The sequence below is a fragment of the Hibiscus syriacus genome, unplaced genomic scaffold (genome assembly GCF_006381635.1).
Source record: "Hibiscus syriacus cultivar Baekdansim isolate YM2019G1 unplaced genomic scaffold, ASM638163v2 tig00110160_pilon, whole genome shotgun sequence".
Classification (NCBI taxonomy): Eukaryota; Viridiplantae; Streptophyta; class Magnoliopsida; order Malvales; family Malvaceae; genus Hibiscus; species Hibiscus syriacus.
The window spans coordinates 2,053,598-2,079,432 of record NW_024062608.1 but is presented as its reverse complement, the minus strand read 5'-3'; the positions used below and the strand labels follow the sequence as shown (position 1 = coordinate 2,079,432).

At 36.0% G+C, this 25,835-nt stretch overlaps 3 protein-coding genes across 3 annotated transcripts; 1 reads left to right on the top strand and 2 right to left on the bottom strand.

The window, feature by feature from the left end:
• Window positions 1–1,509: 1,509 nt before the first annotated feature.
• Window positions 1,510–14,521, bottom strand: LOC120216471. Its single transcript, XM_039213890.1, has 4 exons — window positions 13,622–14,521; window positions 13,304–13,389; window positions 2,615–2,755; window positions 1,510–2,045 (listed from the first exon to the last, which is right to left on the bottom strand). Exons 1-4 carry the CDS (start codon window positions 14,504–14,506, stop codon window positions 1,901–1,903), a joined length of 1,257 nt encoding a protein of 418 aa, XP_039069821.1. The 5' UTR covers window positions 14,507–14,521; the 3' UTR covers window positions 1,510–1,900.
• A 298-nt stretch (window positions 14,522–14,819) lies between these two features.
• LOC120216509 (chaperone protein dnaJ 50-like) lies at window positions 14,820–15,576 on the bottom strand. Its single transcript, XM_039213906.1, has 3 exons — window positions 15,440–15,576; window positions 15,012–15,231; window positions 14,820–14,828 (listed from the first exon to the last, which is right to left on the bottom strand). The coding sequence occupies exons 1-3, from the start codon at window positions 15,574–15,576 to the stop codon at window positions 14,820–14,822; spliced, it is 366 nt and encodes a 121-aa protein (XP_039069837.1).
• Window positions 15,577–16,789: 1,213 nt separating this feature from the next.
• LOC120216507 (myb-like protein H) lies at window positions 16,790–17,848 on the top strand. Its single transcript, XM_039213905.1, has one exon. It carries the CDS (start codon window positions 16,790–16,792, stop codon window positions 17,846–17,848), a length of 1,059 nt encoding a protein of 352 aa, XP_039069836.1.
• Window positions 17,849–25,835: the final 7,987 nt, after the last annotated feature.

The window sequence follows — 25,835 nt, the reverse complement described above, 5'->3', positions numbered from 1 at the left end:
AAGTTCACCTTTATTTTTAATCGAGATGTTGTCACCAAAGTCTTCATCCCATTGATGTTTTTTAAAAAAAAAAAACTTGAAAACCGTCTTTGGATATAAAATAACGCCCCTGATTAGTCAATAGTTTAGGACTAAAATTGTTAATTCTAATCTTTTTTATTGTCACTATTGATAATTTTCGGTCACCATCTTTATCGCAGAACGATCACCCATCTATCGTTACCCACCTTCTGACTGATCACTACCTTTATTGTCACCTTAAACCTGGTAATTTTTCAAATTCTTAAACTTCAAATCTTAAATCACTGAAATCTCAAATATTCAATCTCTAAACCCTAATCAATAATAATCTCAAAGAGTCCTGTAAAATGATAAATTCAATGTCGTGACTCGTGGGGGTGAGGTTGTTGTGGGTTTGAGGTTATGCTAAGCAGTAAATTTTCGTGCTTGCTTGCTTACTTTCATGCAGGATTGATGATGCAAAGGTTTATTGTTTCGGCCGGTCCGCATCTTTAGGGTTTTAACTGATCCTCGACATTGGAGTTTCGACCAGTTGATTGATGGCAAGCGTCTACGGTAAGAATTAAAATAAAAAAATTTAAGAATTTAAGTTTTTCCTGAAACTTTAGAAAAAATTAAATTTTTTTAATAAATATAATTTTAATTTTTTTTAAAATTTTTTTTAAAAAAATTATAAGCGCAACATATCTGACAATAATTTTTTTATGGCCTTAACGAAATAATACAGTTAAAAATATAACAAATAAACAAAAATTACTTTAAGCACTGAAATAATAAAAGAGTATAATTTATTCATATTTTTTCATCAACAGTTACCTTGGTATATTAAAAAGTAGTGATAAAATTTTCCTGTATTTTGGAAACCGACAGCCTGCAGGTTGTACAACTGCATGGGGACGAAGGTGACTGTCCCGATGGCTCTTTGGCGAGTAGTGTTAAGGAGCTCCTTGTAAGACAATGGGATGCTCCTGTTAAACATGCGCACAAGGGAAATAATGCAGCTGCTGATTGCTTGGAGAAGTTGGGTTCTTGTGCAGGCCACGATTTACCAAGGTATATAACACGAAATACGCAGGTAAAAAGGTTGTGATTTGATTTTGAGGAGTTTACCTCAGCTAGTAAAATCAATGGCAGATCCCCAAAAAAGATGCAGAATCCAAGTATAGTAACTATAAACGTTGCAAATGCCAAGATTTTCTCCTATTATTTCAAGAAATGAAGAAAGTGCAAAGAAACAAGAAAGAAGCAGAATCCAAATCTATAGCATACCTATACACATGCACGCACTATATAAGAGAGATTATATTTAATGGCTAAGCAGAATTAGCCACATTAATCTCTAAACCGGTAGCATAGGAAAATAAACCAGAGATAGAGCTGCATAGGAGATTATATTCCTCGACATTTTAATATGCCATCAGCTCCCTTTTGCTACCATCTGATCAAAACTAGCAGGCGAAGCACAATGAGTATGAGCAATTTCTTCTCTTTCAGATATCAGCATTTGGAATGAGGATTCAAGGAATATCATGGTGATACCTCACAAGTCCTACTGGTCTGAAAGATTTTGAAGTTTTTTTTTTACCTTTTATGGCATATTCAAGTGCTGACAATGAAGTAGAGCGAACAGGTCTGAATAGTAGACACAGATCATTCTAATTATCTGAATAAGATACATAAATGGCACACAATGGAATCATTTTCTTCGTACATCCAAATGAGAACTTCCGATATCTTCATTTTCCCAGTACTTGCATGACGTTTCACTATGGTCGGAAAAATTGAATGCCAAATATAAATTGCAACCCCTTGACCATTTTTCACCAAGAAATTTGAACCAAGGATAATGCATACTCGCAATCCCAAGGAGGTAATTATCCTAAACAAGCTTCTTGTACAAACTGAGGATTCTAAATAGTTTTCCTCCAACAACTTTCCAAATTGTTTGCTTCCTTATTTTTGCATCTTCGATATCTAGTGTCCTATATGCAAGGGCAAGCAAATACATAGCTGGATGGAGTCTCCTGGAACAGTTTAATAACAAAGTAAGATACTTCAAAACTTAATTCAGAGAATGAACTTACTATATAGTTTCGTATCAAAGCAACAACCGGGCTGTTTTATCATCAGGATCTCGAGGAAGATTTGGGATGAAGACTCGTGTATACTAGCACAAACAGAACCAGCCTTGATCATGCTGGCATCTTCATTAAATTGAGATTTGAGAACGGAAAATCAAGGTTGAGACAGTTTCTACTGGTTTATGATCAGTACAGCAAAAGAACTGGCTGACAATATTAAAGGATAAAGAAATGATAAAGAGATTAACAAAAGAAATGATACCCTAATCTTCTACAGATTTGAAAATTCATTTTGGACAGATACAGTTAAAATTAATTTTGCAAGCAATTTAGGCCACTGCTGGATTTTGAAGTTCTTGTATAATTCAAAATACTACAGCTTCATCTAATCAATAAAAAATATTCTGGTCCCATCATAGTTAATAATTAGACCATCCAGTTATTTAGTTCATTTTTTTCACGTATAAGCCTGAGGGAAGTGACAAAATAATGTGTGTGCACAGCGTACTTACACATCAAATTGTTCAGTTGCATCAACCCCATCCCAGTATCTTTGGGATGGGACTGTCCTGCCTTTCTTATCTCGGCCAAAGGTTTCAATGTACCAACCACCAATGTCATGCATTCCACAACGAGGTTCAAATAACCAAAATCTGTTGCCAAATGACAAAATATTATAATCTAACCAGACTTTAGAGTTTGCACATCTAATCAACATGCGTGCCTCAAAACCTGAAAATGCATTTGTAATTCACAAAAATGGAGCTTTCAAAACAACAAAAAGTAGAAGTATCACGTAACAAGATCAAACCTCAGACCTAAATAGAAAACAAAGTGATAGCTCAACCTAGATCCCTAATAAAGCTACAATGGGAAAATGAATTGCAGCTGAAAGTTAGATAGAATTAGACAGATTTGAAAATAAAATGAAATGAAATATTCGAGAAATAATAGAAGACCAGCCTTAAAAGTCAACCACATATTAAGATGGTTTTGTAAGGGGCATAGGAAGCATGATGACACAAGTTGGAGTTCATTTTTTTTCAAATATGTTGCAGAATCACATAATCTCCCTCGATATAAACACATCTACTACAGATCACCGACCTTAACCTCTTTAGTAAAACACAATCAAAAAGAAAGATACAGATAAGATAAGATAAAGAGAAGAGAAAATCGCCTCAGTGACCAAAAAAAAGTTATAATATACGATTTTAACCAACTTTTTTTGGATTTGCCAAAATGACCAACAAAATCGCAACGCGAAATAAAAATCGCAACGCGATCCCCAGAATCGCAAATCAGTTTCCAGAATCGCAAATCAGTTTCCAAAATCGCAACGCGATTCTTGAAAATCGCGATGCGATAGTACAAATTCGCATTGCGATTTTCCAAAAATCGCAACGCGAATATGAAAATCGCAACGCGAACACATAAATCGCAACGCGTATCCGTAAATCGCAACGTGTATCCGTAAATCGCAACGCGTATGGGTAAATCGCAATGCGTATCCGTATATCGCAACGCGTATCCGTAAATCGCAACGATAATACATAAAATCGCAACGCGTATCCGTAAATCGCAACGCGATATTTAAAGCGCCATTATAATCGCTACGCGTATTTTATTTTCAAATTACAAAAAGAATATTAAGACAAAATCCCGTAATCGCAACTCATAACCTAAAACCTAAAATCACAACTCAGTCCCATCTCCATCTCTCACTCTCTACGGCGAAGAAATCCGTCCCCATCTCCGAAGATTTCCGTCCCCATCTCCGGCGAAATCCCTCACAACCATTCACGGTCAGAAATCCCTCACAATATTCAGAAATGGAAATCAACCTCCGAGGGTTAGTTTTTTTAATTATTTTTATTTTGAAATGTTTGCATTATTGTAGGTTTCTCATATTGAAACTGATGATAAGTTTACTGGTCATTTCAATAATAGATTAACCATTTCACTTAGATTTCATTTCGCGTTACGATTCTGTCGTTGCGATTTTCATTTCGCGTTGCTATTCTCTCGTTGCGATTTTCAAGTTAGTATTTGTCTTTGTCTTTGTTCTGTCTTTTGGTTGAAGTAATGCAATCCATTCAAGTTTCAATTTGCAGAAGAGTCGCAACGAGATAAATGAAAATCGCAACGAGAGATGACTGTCGCAACGAGAGAATCGCAACGCGAAATGGAAATCGCAACGAGAGAATCGCAACGCGAAACCAAAATCGCATTGCGATTTTCATTTCGCGTTGCGATTCTCTCGTTGCGATTTTCATTTCGCGTTGCGATTCTCTCGTTGCGATTGTCATCTCGCGTTGCGATTCTCTCGTTGCGATTTTCATTTCAACCAAAAGACAAAACAGTGTTGCAAATTTTAGTTTCAAGAATAAACTACTACTTTTTATGTTTATTGTTTTTGGTATATCTTCACAGTGTAGTTTTTGGTATATCTAACTTGGTATGTTTATTGTTTTTGTAGAAATTTTTTTCGGCTCAATTGACCTTGAGAAATAAAGTCAGCCTGGCCACTACAATTGCAAAGAAGCTTTCACCTGCTCAAAGACAATTGTTTGAGGAAACCTGCTTCGGGCCATGGCTGAGAGTACAGCATCCGGGTGGAGATGCTAATTTGACCCATTTGTGGCTTCAGACCATGACATCAAATCTACCCGACAGTATACAACGTGGTGAGGAAGAGATATGGTTTCATTTTCCACCAGCGTATACTTGCTTTGGGCGGAAGGAGTTCTGCTTAATCACTGGTCTACGATTCGGACACGATGATGTAGGCCGGTACACTCGTCATATCGCCCGCCCATCATGGTTATCCCGGGTTTTTCCGGATGAGTCAATGGAGAAGCCGAACCTACATGTCGACGACCTGAAGAAATTATTTAATAAGAAAGCTGGTTTCACTCGGATGGAAGACGTCGATGTTGTCCGAGTATGCCTTCTACTACTTGTGTATGCCGGCTTTTTAGGCAGAGAGGCCAGACAACCTATTCATCGGGAGCTAATAATATTGGTAGAGGACCTGAATGCATGGAATGTTTCCGTGGGGTTCGTATATATGGAAAGCTACCTGGACTAAGTTGTCGTCTGCCTTTGATGACCGCAAAAGTTTGCGGGGCGATGGGTCCAAATACACTTTGTCAGGCTTTGTTTGGGCCTTTAAGGTAAGAATTTCTATATAATGTTTCTAAAATTATAATTAATTATTTAACAATTACTAATTTTGTTATTATATTGTTTGTAGATTTGGATATTCGAGGCTTTCCCCAGCATGCGTACATATGCAATAAAAACGTCAAATGATATTCCCAGGGCTATTTCCTGGAAGAGGAAAACTCTGTTGGATTGGGAAGACTTAATACCATATGCCACAATAAATAATGTAAGTTAACACAAATACTTTCATATAATATATAAACAAGTTATTAATAGTAGACGTTTAACTTTGTTTGAGTTTTTATATTTTAGGAGGCCAACATTCCATTACAAAGACTGTCACCCACGGAGGAAGAGCTTGCCACTGATTGGTGGCAAGCTAGTCAGAGTTTTTTGATGGCACGGATGATGAGCAGCATCCACTTCCTCCAATTCGAGAGCCATCACCTCACCTAGAGCCATCACCCGATCGTGACGACTATACACCTCTAGAACGAGAGCCATCACCTATCCCGTCACATCATCGAGCCTCTTCTCCACCATCACCTCATGATAGGCGACCGGCAAAGATGCCACGACTCCTATCTCCCTGTTCTCCACCTCCACCTCAACGGGATGAGTCAAGGGAGTTACGTGATGAGGTCAATGCCTTGCGTGAGGAGATCGGTACTCTACGCGATAACGATGGTGCATGGCGTGTGGAGGTGTCAACTTTACGTGGTGAGGTTGCCGCTCTACGTGAGATGATAGTATCGTTGCAGAATGAGGTTCATACTCTACGCAACGAGGTAAGTTTAAGATTTTCCATATTTAACTTAATGATAAATTTACTCGTAATTTCACTTAGATTAGCCATTTCACTTAGATTGCTTAGTAAATTTATTCGGTTGCTGCCAATTCTGCTAAACTGTGTATTCTTTAACACTGTGAAATAGTATTTGTCTTGTTTTGTCTTTTGGTTGAAAGTAAATTTGTTCGGTTGCTGCCAATTCTGCTAAACTGTGTATTCTTTAACACTGTGAAATATATTTGTCTTTGTTTTGTCTTTTGGTTGAAAGTAAATTTGTTCGGTTGCTGCCAATTCTGCTAAACTGTGTATTCTTTAACACTGTGAAATAGTATTTGTCTTTGTTTTGTCTTTTGGTTGAAAGTAAATTTGTTCGGTTGCTGCCAATTCTGCTAAACTGTGTATTCTTTAACACTGTGAAATAGTATTTGTCTTTGTTTTGTCTTTTGGTTGAAAGTAAATTTATCCATTCAAGTTTCAATTTGCAGAAGAATTTATAGTTTACTTTCGCAACACGAAACTTAAAATCGCAACGCGAAACCAAAATCGCAACGCGAAATGAAAATCGCAACGACAGAATCGCAACGCGAAACCAAAATCGCAACGACAAGATCGCAACGCGAAACCAAAATCGCATTGCGATTTTCATTTCGCGTTGCGATTCTTTCGTTGCGATTTTCATTTCGCGTTGCGATTCTGTCGTTGCGATTTTCATTTCGCGTTGCGATTTTGGTTTCGCGTTGCGATTTTAAGTTTCGTGTTGCGAAAGTAAACTATTCTTCTTCTGCAAATTGAAACTTGAATGGATTGCATTACTTCAACCAATAGACAAATCAAAGACAAATACTAACTTCAGGGTATTAGTTTGAAACATATTTTTCTTTGTTATCTGATGCATTTTGTGAACTATGATAGAATAATGACTTGGGTGAATACAATGCAGTTTGAAACATATTTGTCTTTGTTTTCACTGTTTAAATATCATGTCTGTTTATTTACTGATTTTGTATTTAATTATTTAGCGGCCCGATAGAGTGGATGCTTTACGTCGGGTTATGCTTGCACGACGGAGTTCACGCATCAGACAGCGTGCACGTGCTATTAAGTCTCCGTACACCCCAATAGTGCGAAGACACCGCAAGAAGAAGCCCGACTCGCCTGTCATCCCTCAAGAGTCCACTCCTATCGTTGAAGAGGCCCCCATATCATTCCTCGAGAGTCCCCTCCCACCGTTCAAGAGGCAACTGTCATCGTTGAAGAGGTCCCTCCCACCATTCCAGAGCCCGATTCACATGGGGTAATATATCGAAGTATTGAGAAACCCCCACCGGTTCCGGACATGATGGATGAGAGTTGGCTCTCGTATGAGTTACCGGCCAGTACCATACCGGTATCTGAAGAGGAGAGGGAACAACTACGGACACAATTTTGGATAACACCCTTTGGGCTAAGACCGCAGTTGATTTTTATCTACATGAGCGGAGCAAGGGGTGTTTCACTGACATATGCAAGCTCACCGATGATATCTTTTGTTGCTTGAACGGCCTTGGTGGGGCGTATTATTAGGGGTCGAAGACAATGGCTATTTCGATGGGGGGTAAGTCTTATATTTTCTTATATTTCAATTTGATTAATTTTTTTTTTAAATTTATGTAAGTCACTAATATATGTCTTTTTTGTAAAACAGCATATCGATGCGTGGGTGACACGTCTTCTAATAATAAGAAAACTTAAGAAAAATAAAATATACGATATACAATAATGCCGACGTCTTTTCACGCCGTTCACTTGAAGAATGCACGAGATGAATCATTTGATTTGGGCAATGGACAAGCTAAACTTTATCCTGCATGGTGGGAGGTCGATAAGGTTAGTATTTATTTTAGATTGAGTTTAAAGGTTTTATGAAATAAGTGCGCAAATGAATGAATTATTACTTATGATTGCAGGTGTTTATCCCTGTTTGGAACGTAAACATTGGATTTCGTCGAGCTTCAGCTCCCATCCCTTAAGACAATAGTGTATGACAGCATGATAAATTACATATCATTGGCTGATTTAAGAGATGTTATTAAGGGATGGAGCTCTCATTTGGCTAAATTCTTGGATGCGATCAATTATTGGACTCGTTCTGGAAACAAGAAGCCAAAGAAGCTCAATATTACAGTTATTAGAGACGAGACCGCGCCACAACAAACGAGCGGAGCCAGAGGAGATTGTGGTCCTCTCGTATGCTTGGCGTTGGAGCGTTTGACGACGGGAAGCATCAAGTATCTACCTCCCACCGATAGAGATAAAGCTGCAGTAGGCTTGTGGTTTCGGCATTATATGGCTAAATCGATATATACGAGACGCTGCCTACCTGCATCCGCGTTATAAAAATGTCCATAAACAATTGGTAAGTTTATATACTTATAAATGAAAATGTTTGGTTAAGTAATTAGAATTCAATAATTTGCGTAGAAAGTGTGTTTGAACAAATGTTTGGTTTCTGCAGGTTAATCTCAGAAGTGAACTGCGTGAAAATGATGTCGAGCTGCAAAAGTTGATTCAATAGTTAATTGATTGTTTTTGATTGTTTAATGATTTGTAAAAGTTGATTCAATTTTGATTGTTTAATTGATTTGTAAAAGATGATTTGTAAAAGTTGATTTGTGTAATTGATGCGAACATAATTCTTATTTGTGCTTGTTTAATTGATTGAAATGTAATGGTTGATTTTGTTGATTTCAATCTGCATTATGTTGAAGGCAAAAATGACTATCGCAATGCGAAATGAAAATCGCAATGCGAAATGAAAATCGCAACGAGAGAATCGCAATGCGAAATGAAAATCGCAATGCGGAAATGAAAATCGCAATGCGTTTATAATTTCGCATTGCGATTATCTCGTTGCGATTTTCATTTCGCATTGCGATTTTCATTTCGCATTGCGATTCTTTCGTTGCGATTTTCATTTCGCATTGCGATTTTCATTTCGCATTGCGATTTTCATTTCGTATTGCGATTTTAATTTCGCATTGCGATTTTCATTTCGCATTGCGATTCTCTCGTTGCGATTTTCATTTCGCATTGCGATTTTCATTTCGCATTGCGATTCTCTCGTTGCGATTTCATTTCGCATTGCGATTTTCATTTCGCATTGCGATTCTCTCGTTGCGATTTTCATTTCCGCATTGCGATTTTCATGTTGGGATTTTCATTTCGCGTTGCGATTGTATTTTCCGTGTTGCGATAGTCAAATGCATGCCTAATAGTGATAACAACTGAATAACAAGAGTTGGTTAAGTCAAAATGGTTGGCCTGAGTCATTAATTCAACTGAAAATGTTAAAAGTTCACACATAAAATCCACATAATACAACGTTTGCATATGAGCTTTGATGGCAACGTTTACATAATACACATAAAATGTTAAATGTTAAAACGTTTACATAATACAACTGAATAACAACGTTTACATAATACAAAGTTCACACCATATGAGCTTTGGATTTGATGAGGATCCATATTTTGGTAGAGGAAAAGATGATTTTGATGGCACTGGTGATCCACATGTCAACCTTGTATGACCACTTTCCTTGCACCGACTACATGTCGATCTCTTCTTCTCTTCACCCTTAGACGGTATACGATCGTGACTTTTTGGTCGGCCAGGTAGCCTTCTGTCCATGGCTGGTGGCAAAACTGTTTGTAAGTCATCTGGTATGTCCCACTCAGAAGGATGTGGAATAGGGTAGACAATCTCGGCATAAGTCTGTCGATAAACTTCTGTAGTGTAGCAATCCATAGCGTATGCGCTTGAATCATCTTGGTTTAAATGAAGAGCAACTTTTATAACATGGCCACACGGATAACCAGATGTTTGCCATTTCATACAACTACACGTCTTTGCATTTAGATCGACTAGCCCATTTAAGTTATTATCCAGTACTTGAAACAAAGTGTTTGAACATGGTTCAACTCTCCATGACGTTGACTTCACAACACGTTTCGTTATCTTTTTTTCAGTCCATGGTGTAACACGATGTTCCAATGTTCCTGTAAATTTAAATAAACAATACTTAGTAAAATATATAAATATGATAAGTTACGAATTCAAAGAAATAATACCTGCATGGTTTCTTTTCTTGTAGTACCACTGTTGAATAGAGGCTCGAAAAAACTCCATTAACATAGTAATGGGTAATTTCCGGGAATGACGACTTAGAGCGTTGATTGATTCTGCACTATTAGACGTCATGAAACCATATCTTGCTCCAAGTTGATGTACTCTTGACCATCTTTCAAACCCGACATCTTCTAGTGTTTGAGCACACTGAGGCAAAACACGTCTTAAACAATTTATATGCTTATTGAAATCCACTTCCCGATAAGCTTTTACAGCCTTCCAGTATGTCCATTTGTGCTTTTTTATACCAGCAGACCTTGATTTTAGATTCTATACAAATGAACACCACAAAGTCCATGAAAAGCATCTGGGAAACACCTTCTAACAGCGTTGTCAATTGAGTTTGCCCTATCGGATATGATTGTCAGATTGCTAATAGGACCTATGCAATCCCTAAGATGCCCCATAAACCATGTCCATGAATCAGAGGTTTCAGATTTGCCAACCCGTAAGCTATTGGCAATATCCCATTGTTAGCATCCATGGCTACTGCTAATAAGTTTACTCCAAGGTATCGACCTTTCAAATGTGCTCCGTCAACTATAATAACTGGGCGCATGCAAGTAATAAACGAACGAATCTACAAAATAATATACACAAGAAATATAATCATTTAAATGTGAAATGCATGTAACTAACAAAAATGAGTCAACAAAATTATATTGATTTACTAACCGTAGCACCAATGGCGATAAACAGCAACTCAAAGCGTCCATCTCTATCTGTTTTGATATGAGTTACCGACCCAGGATTTTTCAGCTTTAAATTGTGACAATAAGCCGGCAGTTGGGCAAACGATGCTTCTGGCGACCCCCTCAACAATTCCAAGGCATAACATTTGGCTCTCCAAGCTTGAGAATATGATATACTAATCTTGAACCGAGCATTCATGTCAGTCATAATTTCATGTCCCCGATATACCCTGCCATTCAAAAACATTAACTCAGCCAGAAAACCACCCAACACCTTTTTGTTTGCCTGTCTATGGTGAGGAAAAACTTGGGTTCTTGAACATGTATGTTATCAATAAAAGTCCTAACTTGAAACATTTGCAATCTTTTATTCTCTTTGCAATCATACGCCACGTACAGTTTTGTCAATCATACACCTTGTTTCGAAACGATCTTTGCTTGATTTGTTAACTTTTAGTTGATAGCCATCTTCCACACATTTCGTATATAAAGCTATCTTCAAGTCTTCCTTTGTATCAAAACAATCATCTTTCTTGATACGAATAACTTTTGTGTAACAATCAACTGCTTTCTTTATCAACTCTTCTTCCGGTATCTGAAGTAATTCTGGCATATTCCAGTTATACGCCCGTGGCATTTTCTTTTCTTCGGGGACTTTTTCTTCTTCTTTTTCTTCTTCAGGATTATATGAATTACAGAATGGATGTTCAACATGTTCATTCACAGTCGTAACTTCCTCCTCATTATCATCAACATTACATTCTTCGGCAACGGCTGTTCATCATCAAAATTCGGGTATTGACCAATATCAATATCATTACACGCATGGTCTGTTTCTTCTTCTGAAACATCATCAAAATCCGTGTATTGACCAATATCAAAGTCCGGATATTGACCAAGACCAAATTTCGAATACTGACTAGTACTCACAATTTTTTCTGTTGGCTCATCATCGTCTAACTGGTCAATACGAAAACCGGAATTTGGTGCTGAAAGTTGATTGGGATTTGGATTAGAGAAAGGTTGTGGGTTTTGAGAAAAACTTAGTTGATTACTACCCGCTACTGACCCAACAATACTACTTCTAGGTTCAACAACATACAATGTAACATCATCTTGTGAAACACTAATGTAAGCAATGAATCGTTCAACATCTTCATTGTCGGTTAACAAATAAACTTTACCATTTCTCTGATAAGATAGCCTAAATCCACTTAGGGGCTCTAAATTCAATTTATTTGAAACACGTAGCATTAGAGTTTCATAAGTTAACTTTTGTAAAGACAATTTTAGTTGAAGATTTATGGGTAAAGGCATATATTGTAAAACACCATTAACATTATCCCATGACCCTCCAAAACACAAATCTATCCAAACATGATCAACATTAGATGATTTCATGGTTGTAACTAAACAAACGAGATGCGAAACTAAGACCTGTTGCCGGATGGGGAAGGATGTCGTTGGATATAGGAACGGATGTCGCCGGAGAGAGTGATAGATGGAGATGGAATGAGTTGCGATTTAGGGATTTAGTTTATGATTTCAGTGTTATATACCCAAAATTTCAGTGTTGTGATTTACAGATTCTCGTTGCGATTTACGGATTATCGTTGCGATTTACAGATTCTCGTTGCGATTTACGGATTATCGTTGCGATTTACGGATACGCGTTGCGATTTACGGATTATCGTTGCGATTTACGGATACGCGTTGCGATTTACGGATACGCATTGCGATTTACGGATACGCGTTGCGATTTACGGATACACGTTGCGGTTTACGGATACGCGTTGCGATTTACGGATACGCGTTGCGATATACGGATACGCATTGCGATTTACCCATACGCGTTGCGATTTACGGATACACGTTGCGATTTACGGATACGCGTTGCGATTTATGTGTTCGCGTTGCGATTTTCATATTCGCGTTGCGATTATGGAAAATCGCAATGCGAATTTGTACTATCGCATCGCGATTTTCAAGAATCGCGTTGCGATTCTGGAAACTGATTTGCGATTCTGGGGATCGCGTTGCGATTTTTATTTCGCGTTGCGATTTTGTTGGTCATTTTGGCAAATCCAAAAAAAGTTGGTTAAAATCGTATATTATAACTTTTTTTTGGTCACTGAGGCGATTTTCTCTAAAGAGAATAGTAGTGTAAAAATCAATAAATGAAATCTACCGGATTTATTCTAAATTATGAAACATCCAATCTACTGAATAAAAAAAAATACTATTATAGTCACCCTGGCTTTCTAAATGATAACAATTGCATTTAGCTACAAAAAAGGAATGCTAATGTGAGAATAGTCAAAACCAGGCATTGGTTTTAAACATTATTTTACAATTAAAAAGAGAAAAGGAAAGAAGAAGCTTACTTGCTAGATGGTAACCAAGCTCTACTACATCTACACTCACAAACAGAAACTTCCTCTCCCACTCGATACCAGTGCATATGCTTCACCTGGAAAAGAAAAGCAAATCAAAAGGGAATTGATACGTAAATGATTATGCAGATCCATCAATTATATAGTACATGCAGCACTTTCTATGAACAAAATTACTTAAGAAAATAAGAAAGAGAAAAAAATTAGGCCAGCAAAGATTGTCTAAATATACTAAAAGCCAAAGCTATGCATCTATAAAAAGGATAGGAGCAAAATGGCATAGGATTTAAGAAGAACATAATTACAAACCAGCAATGTCCTATGTTTCATTATCACATGGGTTTTTGAACCATTGCTATTGTAAACAAAACATGATCCCTCTTCTGGGCTGGTTCCAAGTCCAGTTATTTTTCCCAACAAAACTCGGGATCTAACTTTACAATCCAATCCTTGACTGAAAGGCATAGAATCATCATCTGAAGTAAGAAAAACTTGGATGAGGTCTTCAACATCCTCATTTTGTGTTTCACCAAAACAGCTTTTAGGAGGGATTCTGGTGGCAACAGCTACCACCCTTCCAGACACATGTAACTCCAAATCCCTATATGCATCAGATGCATGGTTTTTTATATCTGTTACTCGAATCTGAGAATTTCCACCATGGATGTCATGCTTGTCATTCATGCAGATTCTAGAATTTTGGGTAGACCGAGACATGATTGAAGCTGAAGACATAGAAGAAGTCAATTTCTCATTATAGGCAAAAGATAACTCAGGAACCCTATCCACCAGGCAAACCATCCCAAAAAGATCACGCCCTGAAACCAAGTGCAGTACCTCCGTAGTTTCATACACAGACCTTTCTTCTGCTTCAAATCGATCAGGAAGAAGATCAATGGATTCAATTACAGGACCATAATATGCTGTTTGTATCGCAGAATAAAAATCTGCTTCAAGAACATCAAAATAGCCAGTTCCGACCACTGTTTTCCTTTGAGACACGATATCATTTATAGTTAATCTATACCACTTTAACCATTCAACAACTTCCATCTGCTTATTAATAGTCATATGGGGCAACGTTGAACCTTGTCTAGAATGTTTATGCACAACCATTCTTTGAGATAGAAGATAGCTGTCATAATGCGCCCTCTTCTCAGAATCTGCAACCCGATATTGATAACACTCATGCATCAGAATGGTCTGTATTATAAAAGCATAAATCGATAACACTCTTGCATTAGAATGCCATTTATTATAAATGCATCCATAAGAGAATATAAAGCACGTCCATTACCATAATACAATTAGTAGGATACAATCAATCTCCCAGCTGTACCTTAACTCTTCTTTCTCTAAATTCTTAAAATGGATTACATTTGAAAGTAATTCCAATGTTTTGTTTTGACAAAAGAATGATTCAATGTAACCTAAATCTACCAAAAGACGATTCTAATGTTATCTATTTCCATTTTCCAACACTAAAACGGGATTCAAAAGGTACCAATTAGCGTAGCTGCAATCATTTTTAGCAAAATTTCATAAAATTGAATTGAATATGTTCGATTTATTATCAATTAAATTGCTACCAATTTTCATATTTCAAATTTAGCTAGTAATCGAAATCAATAAAAGATAAAAACACATTCATAACAAAAGTATTGGACTGAATTTGGGAGAGTACTAATCGCAACAACACCTCATAAGCAGCGAGGATCCGGACAAAATTTTTCGAAGACTCTGATGAATCGTTCTTCGACTCAGCAAGGTCAGGGTGTGTTTGTTTTGCCAGCTTACGAAATGAAGCTTTGATTTCAGCGAACGAAGTGGTCTCGGCAACTCCTAAGATACCGTACGCATTCTCGCCAGGGAACTCAGTCCGAGTGGCGGAGCCAGCTCCTGAGCTGAACCACTGAGTTCTGGAATTCGGATGCAACAATAGAGACCATAAAGTGTAGCTATAGTGATTTGATTGAATTGAGAAACAGGGAATTTTCCGGTTAAGGAGTAATACAGATAAAAAGGACATTTTCAACCAACGTTTTTATTTCATCTTTTTTAAAAGATATTTTGAATCGAAATTTGAGGAATTTATCTTGATGGTATTTCTTGCAAGAGTTTGAGTACCCTAGACGAGGGTATCGGTTCGGAGAAAGAGGAGGGGGGGGGGCAGTGATACAGTCACGGCGGACTGTTTGAAATGCATACGTGTTTAGAAAATCACATGGCACGTAGGTCCAATTTTGCCTACCACGTGTTGCCATGACGGGAGACTTGGTCCACAATTACGGACTCTTGAACAGATTGAGCCCAATTGTTTGAAGTCTATTGGCTCCTTAAATTGTTCTGAATTCATCGTTGATCGTTTTGGATTAACTAACAATACAGTACAGTTAATGTTTTGTTTTTATTTATTTTTATTAAGAGTTAATGTTTTAATTAAATTATGTTGAAAGTATTAATGTATATCAAATTTTAAATAAATTTAAAATATCTGGCGATCATGGATCAAATTAATTTAGTGATTAAAAGAATAATTGTTAATTTTAAAAATTTTAGATTCGAGCACAAACGATGACAACAAAAATCTTTAAGTGTTTATTATCAAATATTAAAAATATCTAGAACATATATTATATTATAATCGCTTTAATATAGTAAAAAAATATCTTAAGATAAATGAAATAATATAAGACGATTAATGATGTGTTAATGGGAATACTGAACTCGGCAGACTGATGCAAAAAGAGTCTCAGAAAAGCACTCCATGCAGAATCTTTTCAATTTTCAAACATCACTGTAAAGATATGGCACAACATTAATGAGGTTTATAATCAATGCCAACTCTGGCCTTTACATCCTCAAATTAAGACAATTTTGGTTGTGGACCATAAATTTAAAATCTCTTACATCCCAATCCAAGTCATTCCTCATCGAAGGCATAAATCAGACACCTAATGAATGACATTCTCTCTTTCGAATTCAAAGCTCCCTCGATCTCAATAAAGCATTTGTCATTTCAAGGAGTTTTAAAATTGTGAATCTACCCAAAAGAACTCGATTCACTAAATGGAATCCTAGAGATTAGTCATCATTATAAATCAACTTTTTAACATTTTCTATAAAGTTTACATGCCAGATTGTCTTCTAGGTTTACCCCCACTCAAGCATAAAATCTAAGGCCCCCCCCCCCTCGGTTTGGCTAATGGCCGGCCTCATAGTCCCCCCCTCTGTTTCAACTCCAAAACATTAAAACACCGCCACCACCATGTTTGCTTCGCCTGCTCTGACTTGTAAAATTTCCATTCTTGTTTCTCTATTATTACTACTTTTCCAGTACATTCTACTTCTTTTTCTTCCACTTGTCCCCCTTTCTCTATCTCTCTGAAATTCAAAATTTACTTTCTTCTTTTTCTCTATATAAATCCCATTTCTCCACCCTTTTTTTCATCCCAGGTTGTACTGCGTTACAAAGCAATGGAGAGTGCTGTAATTAAAAATTGTGATGAACAAAAATGGGAAGCTGAGGAAGAAGAAGAAGCGTTGTCGCTGTGTGATTTGCCTGTCAATTTGATTAAAGAAGAGAACCAGGTGGTCCAAGAAGAAGATGGTGAACCGGCTCAAACGAGTCAAACAAAAGAAGATTTCAACTTTGGTTCATGGGGTGGCTCTCTTTCGATAAAACCAGAGATGTGTGCAGCTGATGAAGTGTTCTTCAAAGGCCAAATTCTACCACTGCGTCACTCCGTCAGCTCGGACAGTGGAATAAATGGGTTCCGGCAAGACAGCCACAACACCAGCATCAGCTTGTCGAGGTCAGAGTCCATGGACCATGGTTCATTAAGTAGGTTCACAAGTGTTAGTAGCAGCAGCACTAGAAGCAGCCAGTATACAACAAGCAGCAATAATTCAATGGCTGCGAGAATGGAAAGTCCCAATCCCAAGCCAAAGGCCATCAAAATCAGAAACAACTTCAATACATATCCGAGCCCCAAGCCACAAATCAGATTGTCCAAAACCCGAACACCAAACAGCCGAAACCATAGATCATCGATGTGGGATTTTTTCAGATTAGGCTTGGTTCGAGCACCGGAGCTTGAATTCCAAGACTTGAAACTACGTAGCAACAGCAACGACAACAACAACAACAACAATGGCAATAAAAATTCCGTCAGCCGAAACAGCAGCTGTAATAGCAGTAAAAGCAGTTCGAGCACCAAGAATGTTCTTAACAATGGCAGCGCAGAAGTAGCAAAGAATCAGCAAGATTTGAACATAGGGTTCTTAGAAAAGAGAATGGGATTGTTTAGCGGATGTACATGTTCTGTTAATGCAGTTGAAACAGTTCCACTGAACAACGTAGTCTTCACCAAAAGTAACAAGAACAGTGAGAAAGACAAAGCAACACCACATGTTGCCGCCATTGAAGATAAAAAGAAGAAAAAGCAAGCTTTGTCTCGTCATCGAACCTTTGAATGGATAAAGGAGCTTTCACATGCAAGCTATGTTGATGACGCCATAAAGAAAGACTCGTGAACAATCCCTCGCATGCTTCCCTTTTTTTCTTATTTTTCCATCATTATCGCTTTATTTATTTATTTTAGATATATTTTGAAATAGTTAAAAAGCCTGGTTCTAAGGGGTTTGAAGTTGTTAATTATTGATTTTTGTTTACTTTTTTTTTCAGTACTTTACCTTTCTGATACGTATATTAATTGATTGATAAATAGTAGCCGCCGTGATGGGTGGAAACCAACTAACGTGGCGTTGCTAGTGGTGGTGGAGGTGGTTATCATGATTAAAGTATCAACTTTAACAGGCAAATGAAAGCGGCAAATTAGAAAAGCAAAAGAAAAATGTTAGGAAAAAAACATGCAATTGAGGCGAAAGTAAAACATGGAAGGGAGGAATTTGGATAATAACTCTTCCAATTTCATTCACATTTGTCCTTTTAGTGATTACAAAAGGGTAGAATAATAAATGGTTTTTGTCTGTTTCTTATATTGTCCCTATAATCCTACCTTGTATTTGTCTCTGATATGCCTATTTTGTTGGAAGATTTTGAATATATTTTATTCGTATATCAACTGTGATTATATTTAATAAAGATTAATATAATCATATAGTTGTGGGTCGGATGAGTCTACATTGTACACTGATATGTACAAGTATAAATTTATAAATCGTTATTGAAATATAATAAAATGATCTTTTTAGACTTTCAACTTTTTAAAAATTATAAAATAAATATTAAATTTTAGATTTCGTTAAAAAAATGTATTGACACTCGACTAAAGTTAAGGGCTAATATGACATATTAAATTAATAAAAAAATTCTCATTTACTCCCTCAATTGTGACTAAGATTTTGTTTTTAAATACATTTTCAATAATTTTAAGTAATAATTCCAAAAAAATTTTAAAAAAAATATTTTTTTAATATATGGATTTTTAAAATTGATATTTTAGAATTATTATTTCAGAATATTTTAATTTTTAATTGAGGGTTGAATGAGATTTTTTTTATTAATTTAACATGTTAAGCTATCTCTTTAATGATAATTAAAGATGTGATATTCATTTTGTAATATAATTGAGGGATTGATTGAATGAGATATTATGTAACTTTTAAAGCTCAATATTCAAAAGAAGTATTTTAATATAATTTAATGACCATTTAAAAAATTTACCTTTAAAATTAATAATATATTTCGATACATGGTCATGTATCATAGAATTTTCCGTTTTGGGCCTATTTTTTTTCAGAAAGCTCTTTTTCTACTGGACAACACATCCCATGCATGTGAATGTTCATCTCCCACTATAAATCATTTCCTCTATTATTTCTCTTTACTTTTTTACTAATGAAAGTTCATTTTAGAATACCCAATAGACCAATGGGGAGGACAATAATATTTGCGTACGTATTATAGATTTAACCATAGTAAGCATAAAACCATGTCTTCAGTTTAAATCCTCGTATTGAAAACTCTAAGTAGTTTGTCTAAATTTAACCATAAATATTACGGTTTTGTACTACTATTTTATATCTTCCCAACATGGAATAGCTGAAACTTTGGAGGGTTTTCAGGTAGACTACAAGAGTTATTGGGTGATAACAAACTAAGAATAATCTAACAAGAATATAATTCTTTCATTGCTGTCAAATATGCATCATCACCTTATTTATAACACTCTACATATGCAAATAGTTCTAGAACCATCTCTAACAACCTACAACTCATCATTTAGAGCTAACAATAACCAACAACCTACAGCTAACTCATGCAACGTAGGTGACTCGTGCCATAGCATTCTTCCTACTCTTCTATAGGTATTCCATAGCTGCAACATCCTTCCGACTTCTCTATGGTTTCTTCATTAACAACTTGAACCTTGTCACGAAATAGAGTAAAAGTAAATTTTGACAATGGTTTTGTCAAACCATCAACAAGTTGATGAGATGCAGAAACGTAGTTTACACTTAGTTCTTTATTTGCTACTTTTTCCCGCACAAAACACATATCTAGTTCTACATGCTTTGACTTAGCGTGAAATACAGGGTTGACACTCATCGCCACCGCACTGGTGTTATCGCTCCATATAACAGGAACTTTAACTTGCTTCTCACCCATGTCTCGTAGTAATGTTTGAATCCAAACAACTTCAGCAACAGTGTCAATAATACTTCGATATTATACTTCTGTGGTAGAACGAGCCACGATTTTTTATTTCTTTGAGCTCCATGAAACTAGATTATTATCGAGGAATACACACTAGCCTAATATTGACTTGCGGTCATCTGGATTACTTGCCCAATCATCATCAGCAAAGGCAACAAGATTACTTGTCGAACTATTAGCATAAAATACAAGACCATAGTGGATTGTACCCGCCAAATAACAGAGTATTCTTTTGACAGTTATCCAATGTTCTTCGCATGGGTTATGCACGTACTGAGCTACATGATGTAAATTGAATGCAACGTCTAGTCGGGTGTGATTGAGGTACATTAAGGCACCAACAATGCTCCGAAACTGTTGTCCATCACTAAGAGATTCCCCTGCATCTTTCTTAAGCTTTGGAGATAAAATCATAGGAGTATGAACAAACTTAGCTCCTATCATTTTTGATAGTTCAAGAAGCTGCTTGATAAACTTTTTTTGTTTTAAAACAAGTCTATCACTATACCTTGTAACTTCAATACCCAAAAAATAACATAGTTAACTGAGATCCTTAAGTGAACTTTTTACCTAGCTGCTGAACAACCGTTTCGATAACTGTAGATGAATCCCCAGTGATGACAATGTCATCAACGTAAACAAGCATGAACACACGACTTCCATCCATGCAATGGACAAACAAAGTGGCATCAGCATGTGACTCTTAAAATTATAGATCAAGAAGAAACCGATGCAATGTACCATACCACATTCGAGGAGCTTGCTTTAGACCATATAAGGCATTCTGCAGATGACAGACCAACACTTCTCCAGTAGCACCCTATTGTTCAAAGCCAGGTGGTTGAGTCATAAACACATCTTCACCAAGGTCACCATTTAAAAAGGCATTGTTGATGTCCACATGTCGCAGAGGCCATCCATGAGCAGTGGCAATAGAAAAAACCACGTTGATTATAGAAGCTTTTACCACTGGACTGAAAGTGTTGTCAAAATCACAACCAGAGGTTTGTAAAAACCCCTTAGCTACTAATCAAGATTTGAAACAAGCTACTGTTCCATCTACATTTCGCTTAGTTTTAAATAACCATTTACAACCCATAGCAAATCGACCAGAGGGTAGTGGTTCAAGCGTCCAAGATTTGTTTCGAAACAATGCATTATACTCATCAAGTACAACTTGCTTCCATTTGACCGACTAAAAAGCTTGATAAAATGAAGTTGGTTTAGTGGCAACATCAGTATATTCAGTTGCAGAAAGAAGAACCTTTAGTTTAAAAATACCCACTTTGCTGCATGTCACCATTGGGTGATAATTTTGAATATCCCGAGGTATAACATAGGATTTATTAGGAGCCACAGAAGGATCATGAACCAAATTAGTACGTGTGGTATTACCCTCATCTTCAATGGAATAAGATTCTTCACCTGGTGGACAAGATACAATGTCTTCAGGCAAAGGAGCAGTGTGACTTTGGGCAGATATAGTAGGACTAGTATGAGATTGATCTTCTACAGGTCTTGAATTCACTCGTGAGGTGGAACCCGTGAATGAAGAAGCCACAAAGGAAGATGAAACAGGTGCTTTGCTAAGATGATCAACACCTAGAACAACAAATAACGACCTGCTTGAACTCGAAAGAGTCTGGGGCGCAATGCTACGCATATCATCATCTGCATATGGAAAAATACATTCATCAAAGATTATATGTCGAGAAATATACAACAAACCACCTTTTTCCAAACACTGATTGTTATGATGCTGAGTACTATATCCCAAAAAATACATGGTTCATATCTAAAAGCAAGCTTATTAGATTGAAATGGGCGAGTATACAGGAAACAACGACAACCAAAAACTCTTAAGTGATCATATGAGGGTTTCTTTCCAAACAAAAGTTCAAATGGAGACAAACCATCGAGGACTTTTGTAGGAAGCCGATTGATCAAGTGAACAACAATAATAGCAGCATAGGACCAAAACTTTATTGGAAAAGAAGTATGTACTAATAAAGTAAATGCCATTTCAATAACATGATGGTGTTTCCTTTCAACAACACCATTTTGCTGGAAAGTGTGAGGACAAGTAAAACGATGTTGAATACCCTCCTGTGAAAGAAGATGAGTGAATGGGTGATACTCCTCGCCCCAATCACTCTGAACAACAAGTATATCAGGGCCAAATTGTGTATGAACAAGTTGTTTGAATAATTGAAAACAGTGCAGTGCTTGACCTTTATCTCGGAGCAAATACAACCACGTATAGCGAGAGTATGCATCAACAAACATGATGTAGTACTTGAATCCATTGGATGGAATGGGTGCAAGACCCCATAGATCAGTGAAAACCAATTGAAACGGTCGATCATAAATAGTTATAGATTTAGTAAATGGTAGTGCATGCCCTTTTCCCATTTGACAAGCAACATATAAGGAAAGAGGCGTTTTATTTAAACCAAGGATGTTAATATCATTACATGTATTTCTCAATTTAAGTAAAACAACATGAGAAGGGTGACCATGACGATCATGCCATATACTATAATCAACACCAACTCCTTTTGAAACAAACACCTTTGGACTAGAATCATCAAACAACGAATTACTAGACTGAAACTCGTATAAGCCATTGACCTCCTTCCCGCACAACAAAACAACACCAGAACCATCATCGCGTACCATATAATCATGATAATGGAATTCTAAGAAGACATGGTTGTCTCTAGCTTTCAAACCGATACAAGATTTTTAGTTATAGAAGGAACATGAATCACATCAGATAAAGTCAAAGAACGAGATGAGGTGGGTAATGTAGAATGACCAGTTTTGGAAATCTAAAGAAACTTACCATCCCCAATCATTAACTTACCATGACCAGTATAATCTGTTCAATCAGAAACGATAGCCTCATCAGCAGTTACATGGTGAGTAGCAGCTGAGTTAACAAACCAGGTACGAATATCACTACCAATAGCTCCACGACCCCGTCCAGTAGTTCTAGGAGAAAGCACAACAACCTGATTTGCACATCCACATTCATGAGAGTCCTTGTAGCGACATATATTAGCTGATGGGGACTGATCGTTTGAACGACCTTTGTTTTCTTGAGTAGAGACACCGATGAAGGTTTTATTAAACCGATACCAGCAACAATCAATCAGATGACCGATTTTTCTACAGAGCTGGCATTGAAGTTTGCTGCGACCTCGACCATGTCCACCATTAAAATTATGGGTTCGACCATAGTTCATGAAAGTAGAAAAATTATCCAGTTGATCATCATCTGTGGACTTAAGGGAAATATGAGCAAGATTAGCACTTATATGAACATTATCATAATGATAAAAAAAATTTGTTGAGTTTCAGCATCGATCAAAACAGAAATGATGCCTTCAAGTGTAAATGGATCTCAACTTGCAGTGATAACTGCAATAAATGGGCGATACTCCAGTGGAAGACCGTTAAGAAGAGTTGCAATCTTCTCAAATTCTGAAACGGGACTTCCAAAAACAGCAAAAGCATCATTGATTTCTTTAACCTGAGAAATATAAGCTCACATCCCAAGTTCTCCTTTATTGATTGTCTTAAGCTTGTAGTGGAGGTTCATAAGCGTGGTGGTAAATTTGCTTGCAAAGAACCGATTCACTGTTTGCCAGACATCGGTGGCAGTCTCAGCACCGACAAGTTGAGGAAGGAAGGAAGAACTAATGATAGAAAGCAGCCATGAGGCCAAGGCACTGTCTTAAGCCATAAACACCTCGTATTGTTCATTCTCAACTACCATCCCATCATCCCCAAGAACTGTAGCAGGCGGAGGCTGGAGAGCACCGGTGATAAGCTTTTCAAGCCTATGACTCCGTACTGCTAAGAGAATCTGATGCTTTCAGAGTAAAAAATTGAAGTCATCAAGAATAATGCTAATCTTTTTATTGGTAAACACCTTACCACCAAGAAAATCAGGGGAACCACCGGTGCTAGAGCCAGCAGAAAGAGACCCGCCACTGGCCATCAGGAAAACAAATTAAACAACCACATATTCCTGAGCACAAGCGACTGATACCATGATAACAAACTAAGAATAATCTAACAAGAATATATTTTTTCATTGCTGTCAAATATGCATCATCACCTTATTTATAACACTCTACATATGCAAATAGTTCTAGAACCATCTCTAACAACCTACAACTCATCATTTAGAGCTAACAATAACCAACAACCTACAGCTAACTCATGCAACGTAGGCGACTCACGCTATATCATTCTTCCTACTCTTCTATAGGTATTTCATAGCTGCAACATCGGGATAAATGTATAATTCTATCTTAAAATGTAATTATTATGATATAATTTTTGAAAATTAACTTTTAAATGTCTTGTAAAAAAATTTAAATTTTTTTTAAAATGCAATTTAAAATTTAACTATTTGAGATTGTTGTTAAACAGTATTTTAAAAAGATAAAACGTTCATTGTAGACATTATATTGTAAATTAAAAATATAACATTTAAATTATATTTACACTTATTAATATTATTATATATAAAAATATATCAACTTAAAATATAATAAAAAAAATCAAGATAACTCATTAATAATATTTTTAAATATGAAATATTTTTAAGAAAAATATATTATCAATGTTTTTTAACATTTGAATTTTAAAATAATATTTTAATTATTATGATTTAACCAAAATCATTCATTTAAAATTTAAAATAAAATAGTTTAAATGATATATTTATCCTTTCAACCATTCAAAAATAAAAAGATATATATTATAAATTGTTATGAGATAATCTGAATGAAACAATAAGAACATAAAGAAGAAGAGATAAAACAATAAAGGGAGATAATTGTATTATTATCTCAAACATAAAGAAGAAAAGGTATAACAGTAAAGGAAGAGAATTGTATTATTATCTCAATTTGAGTTGTATATAATATTTTCTCTGAACTCTATATTTATAAGCATAAGTAGATATCATATAGAACTCTAACTCTAATGGATATTAAATTCCTAATAATAAAGTAATCAAAACCATATCTTATAAATAGAGATAAAAGATAGAGATAGACATCCACATAAATAAATATTCATAATACTCCGCCTTGGATGTCTATGAAGATAATGTGTCTCGTTAAAATCTTACTAAAATAAAACCTTGTGGAAAAAAATCTTAATGAAGGAAAAAGAGTACACATATCTTTAATATGCATATTATGTTACCTCATTAAAAACCCTACCAAGAAAACTTAGTGGGACAAAACCTTTGTTAAGGAAAAAAAGAGTAAAACGCGCATTTACTCCCCCTCATGATAAAATCACATAAGATCTTTGAGTATTACAACTCAACTTTGAATACAAATTTCAAATGTTAAAGTAAAAAAATACATCAATGAATTGATGTTTTCAAATTACCACTTGAACATATTCATCAAATATTTATACTACTCTTCTTTTGAATATCATGAGGGAGGAAACTTCAGAAAAATATGTTTCCTTTAATGTATTGTCTTTTGAATTAATATAATTTAAGTACTCGATCTACAGGTAGAGACAAAACTTGATTCCAAGATTCTTTACCTCAAGTATTCCTTTAAACGATTAAGATACTTTTGAAATTCTTCAAGAATTCGATTTCAAAGCTCTTCAGGAGTTTTAATTCAAAGTATACAATGATTATCATAATTTGGTCTTTATGTCTTTATAAAGACATATGAGCAAGTAGACTTTCATCGATTCATATATATCATAAATACTTAGATTGAGTTATTCCATCTATATATTTAAGCAAATATATTTGTGCAAATTTCTTAGGAATTTGTTAAATGTTTCTAGCAT

Bases quoted from the DNA above. Each gene is read 5' to 3' on its own strand.
- LOC120216509 (XM_039213906.1), bottom strand. From the start codon at position 15,576: ATGGCAACACGTGGTAGGCAAAATTGGACCTACGTGCCATGTGATTTT. The intron at 15,232-15,439 runs GTACTCAAACTC...TCCGAATTCCAG, and splicing joins AACCGATACCCTCGTCTAGG to AACTCAGTGGTTCAGCTCAG.
- LOC120216507 (XM_039213905.1), top strand. From the start codon at position 16,790: ATGGAGAGTGCTGTAATTAAAAATTGTGATGAACAAAAATGGGAAGCT.
- LOC120216471 (XM_039213890.1), bottom strand. From the start codon at position 14,506: ATGCATGAGTGTTATCAATATCGGGTTGCAGATTCTGAGAAGAGGGCG. The intron at 2,756-13,303 runs GTAAGCTTCTTC...ATTTGGCAACAG, and splicing joins GCTTGGTTACCATCTAGCAA to ATTTTGGTTATTTGAACCTC. The intron at 2,046-2,614 runs GTAAGTACGCTG...AAACTGTTCCAG, and splicing joins GCAACTGAACAATTTGATGT to GAGACTCCATCCAGCTATGT.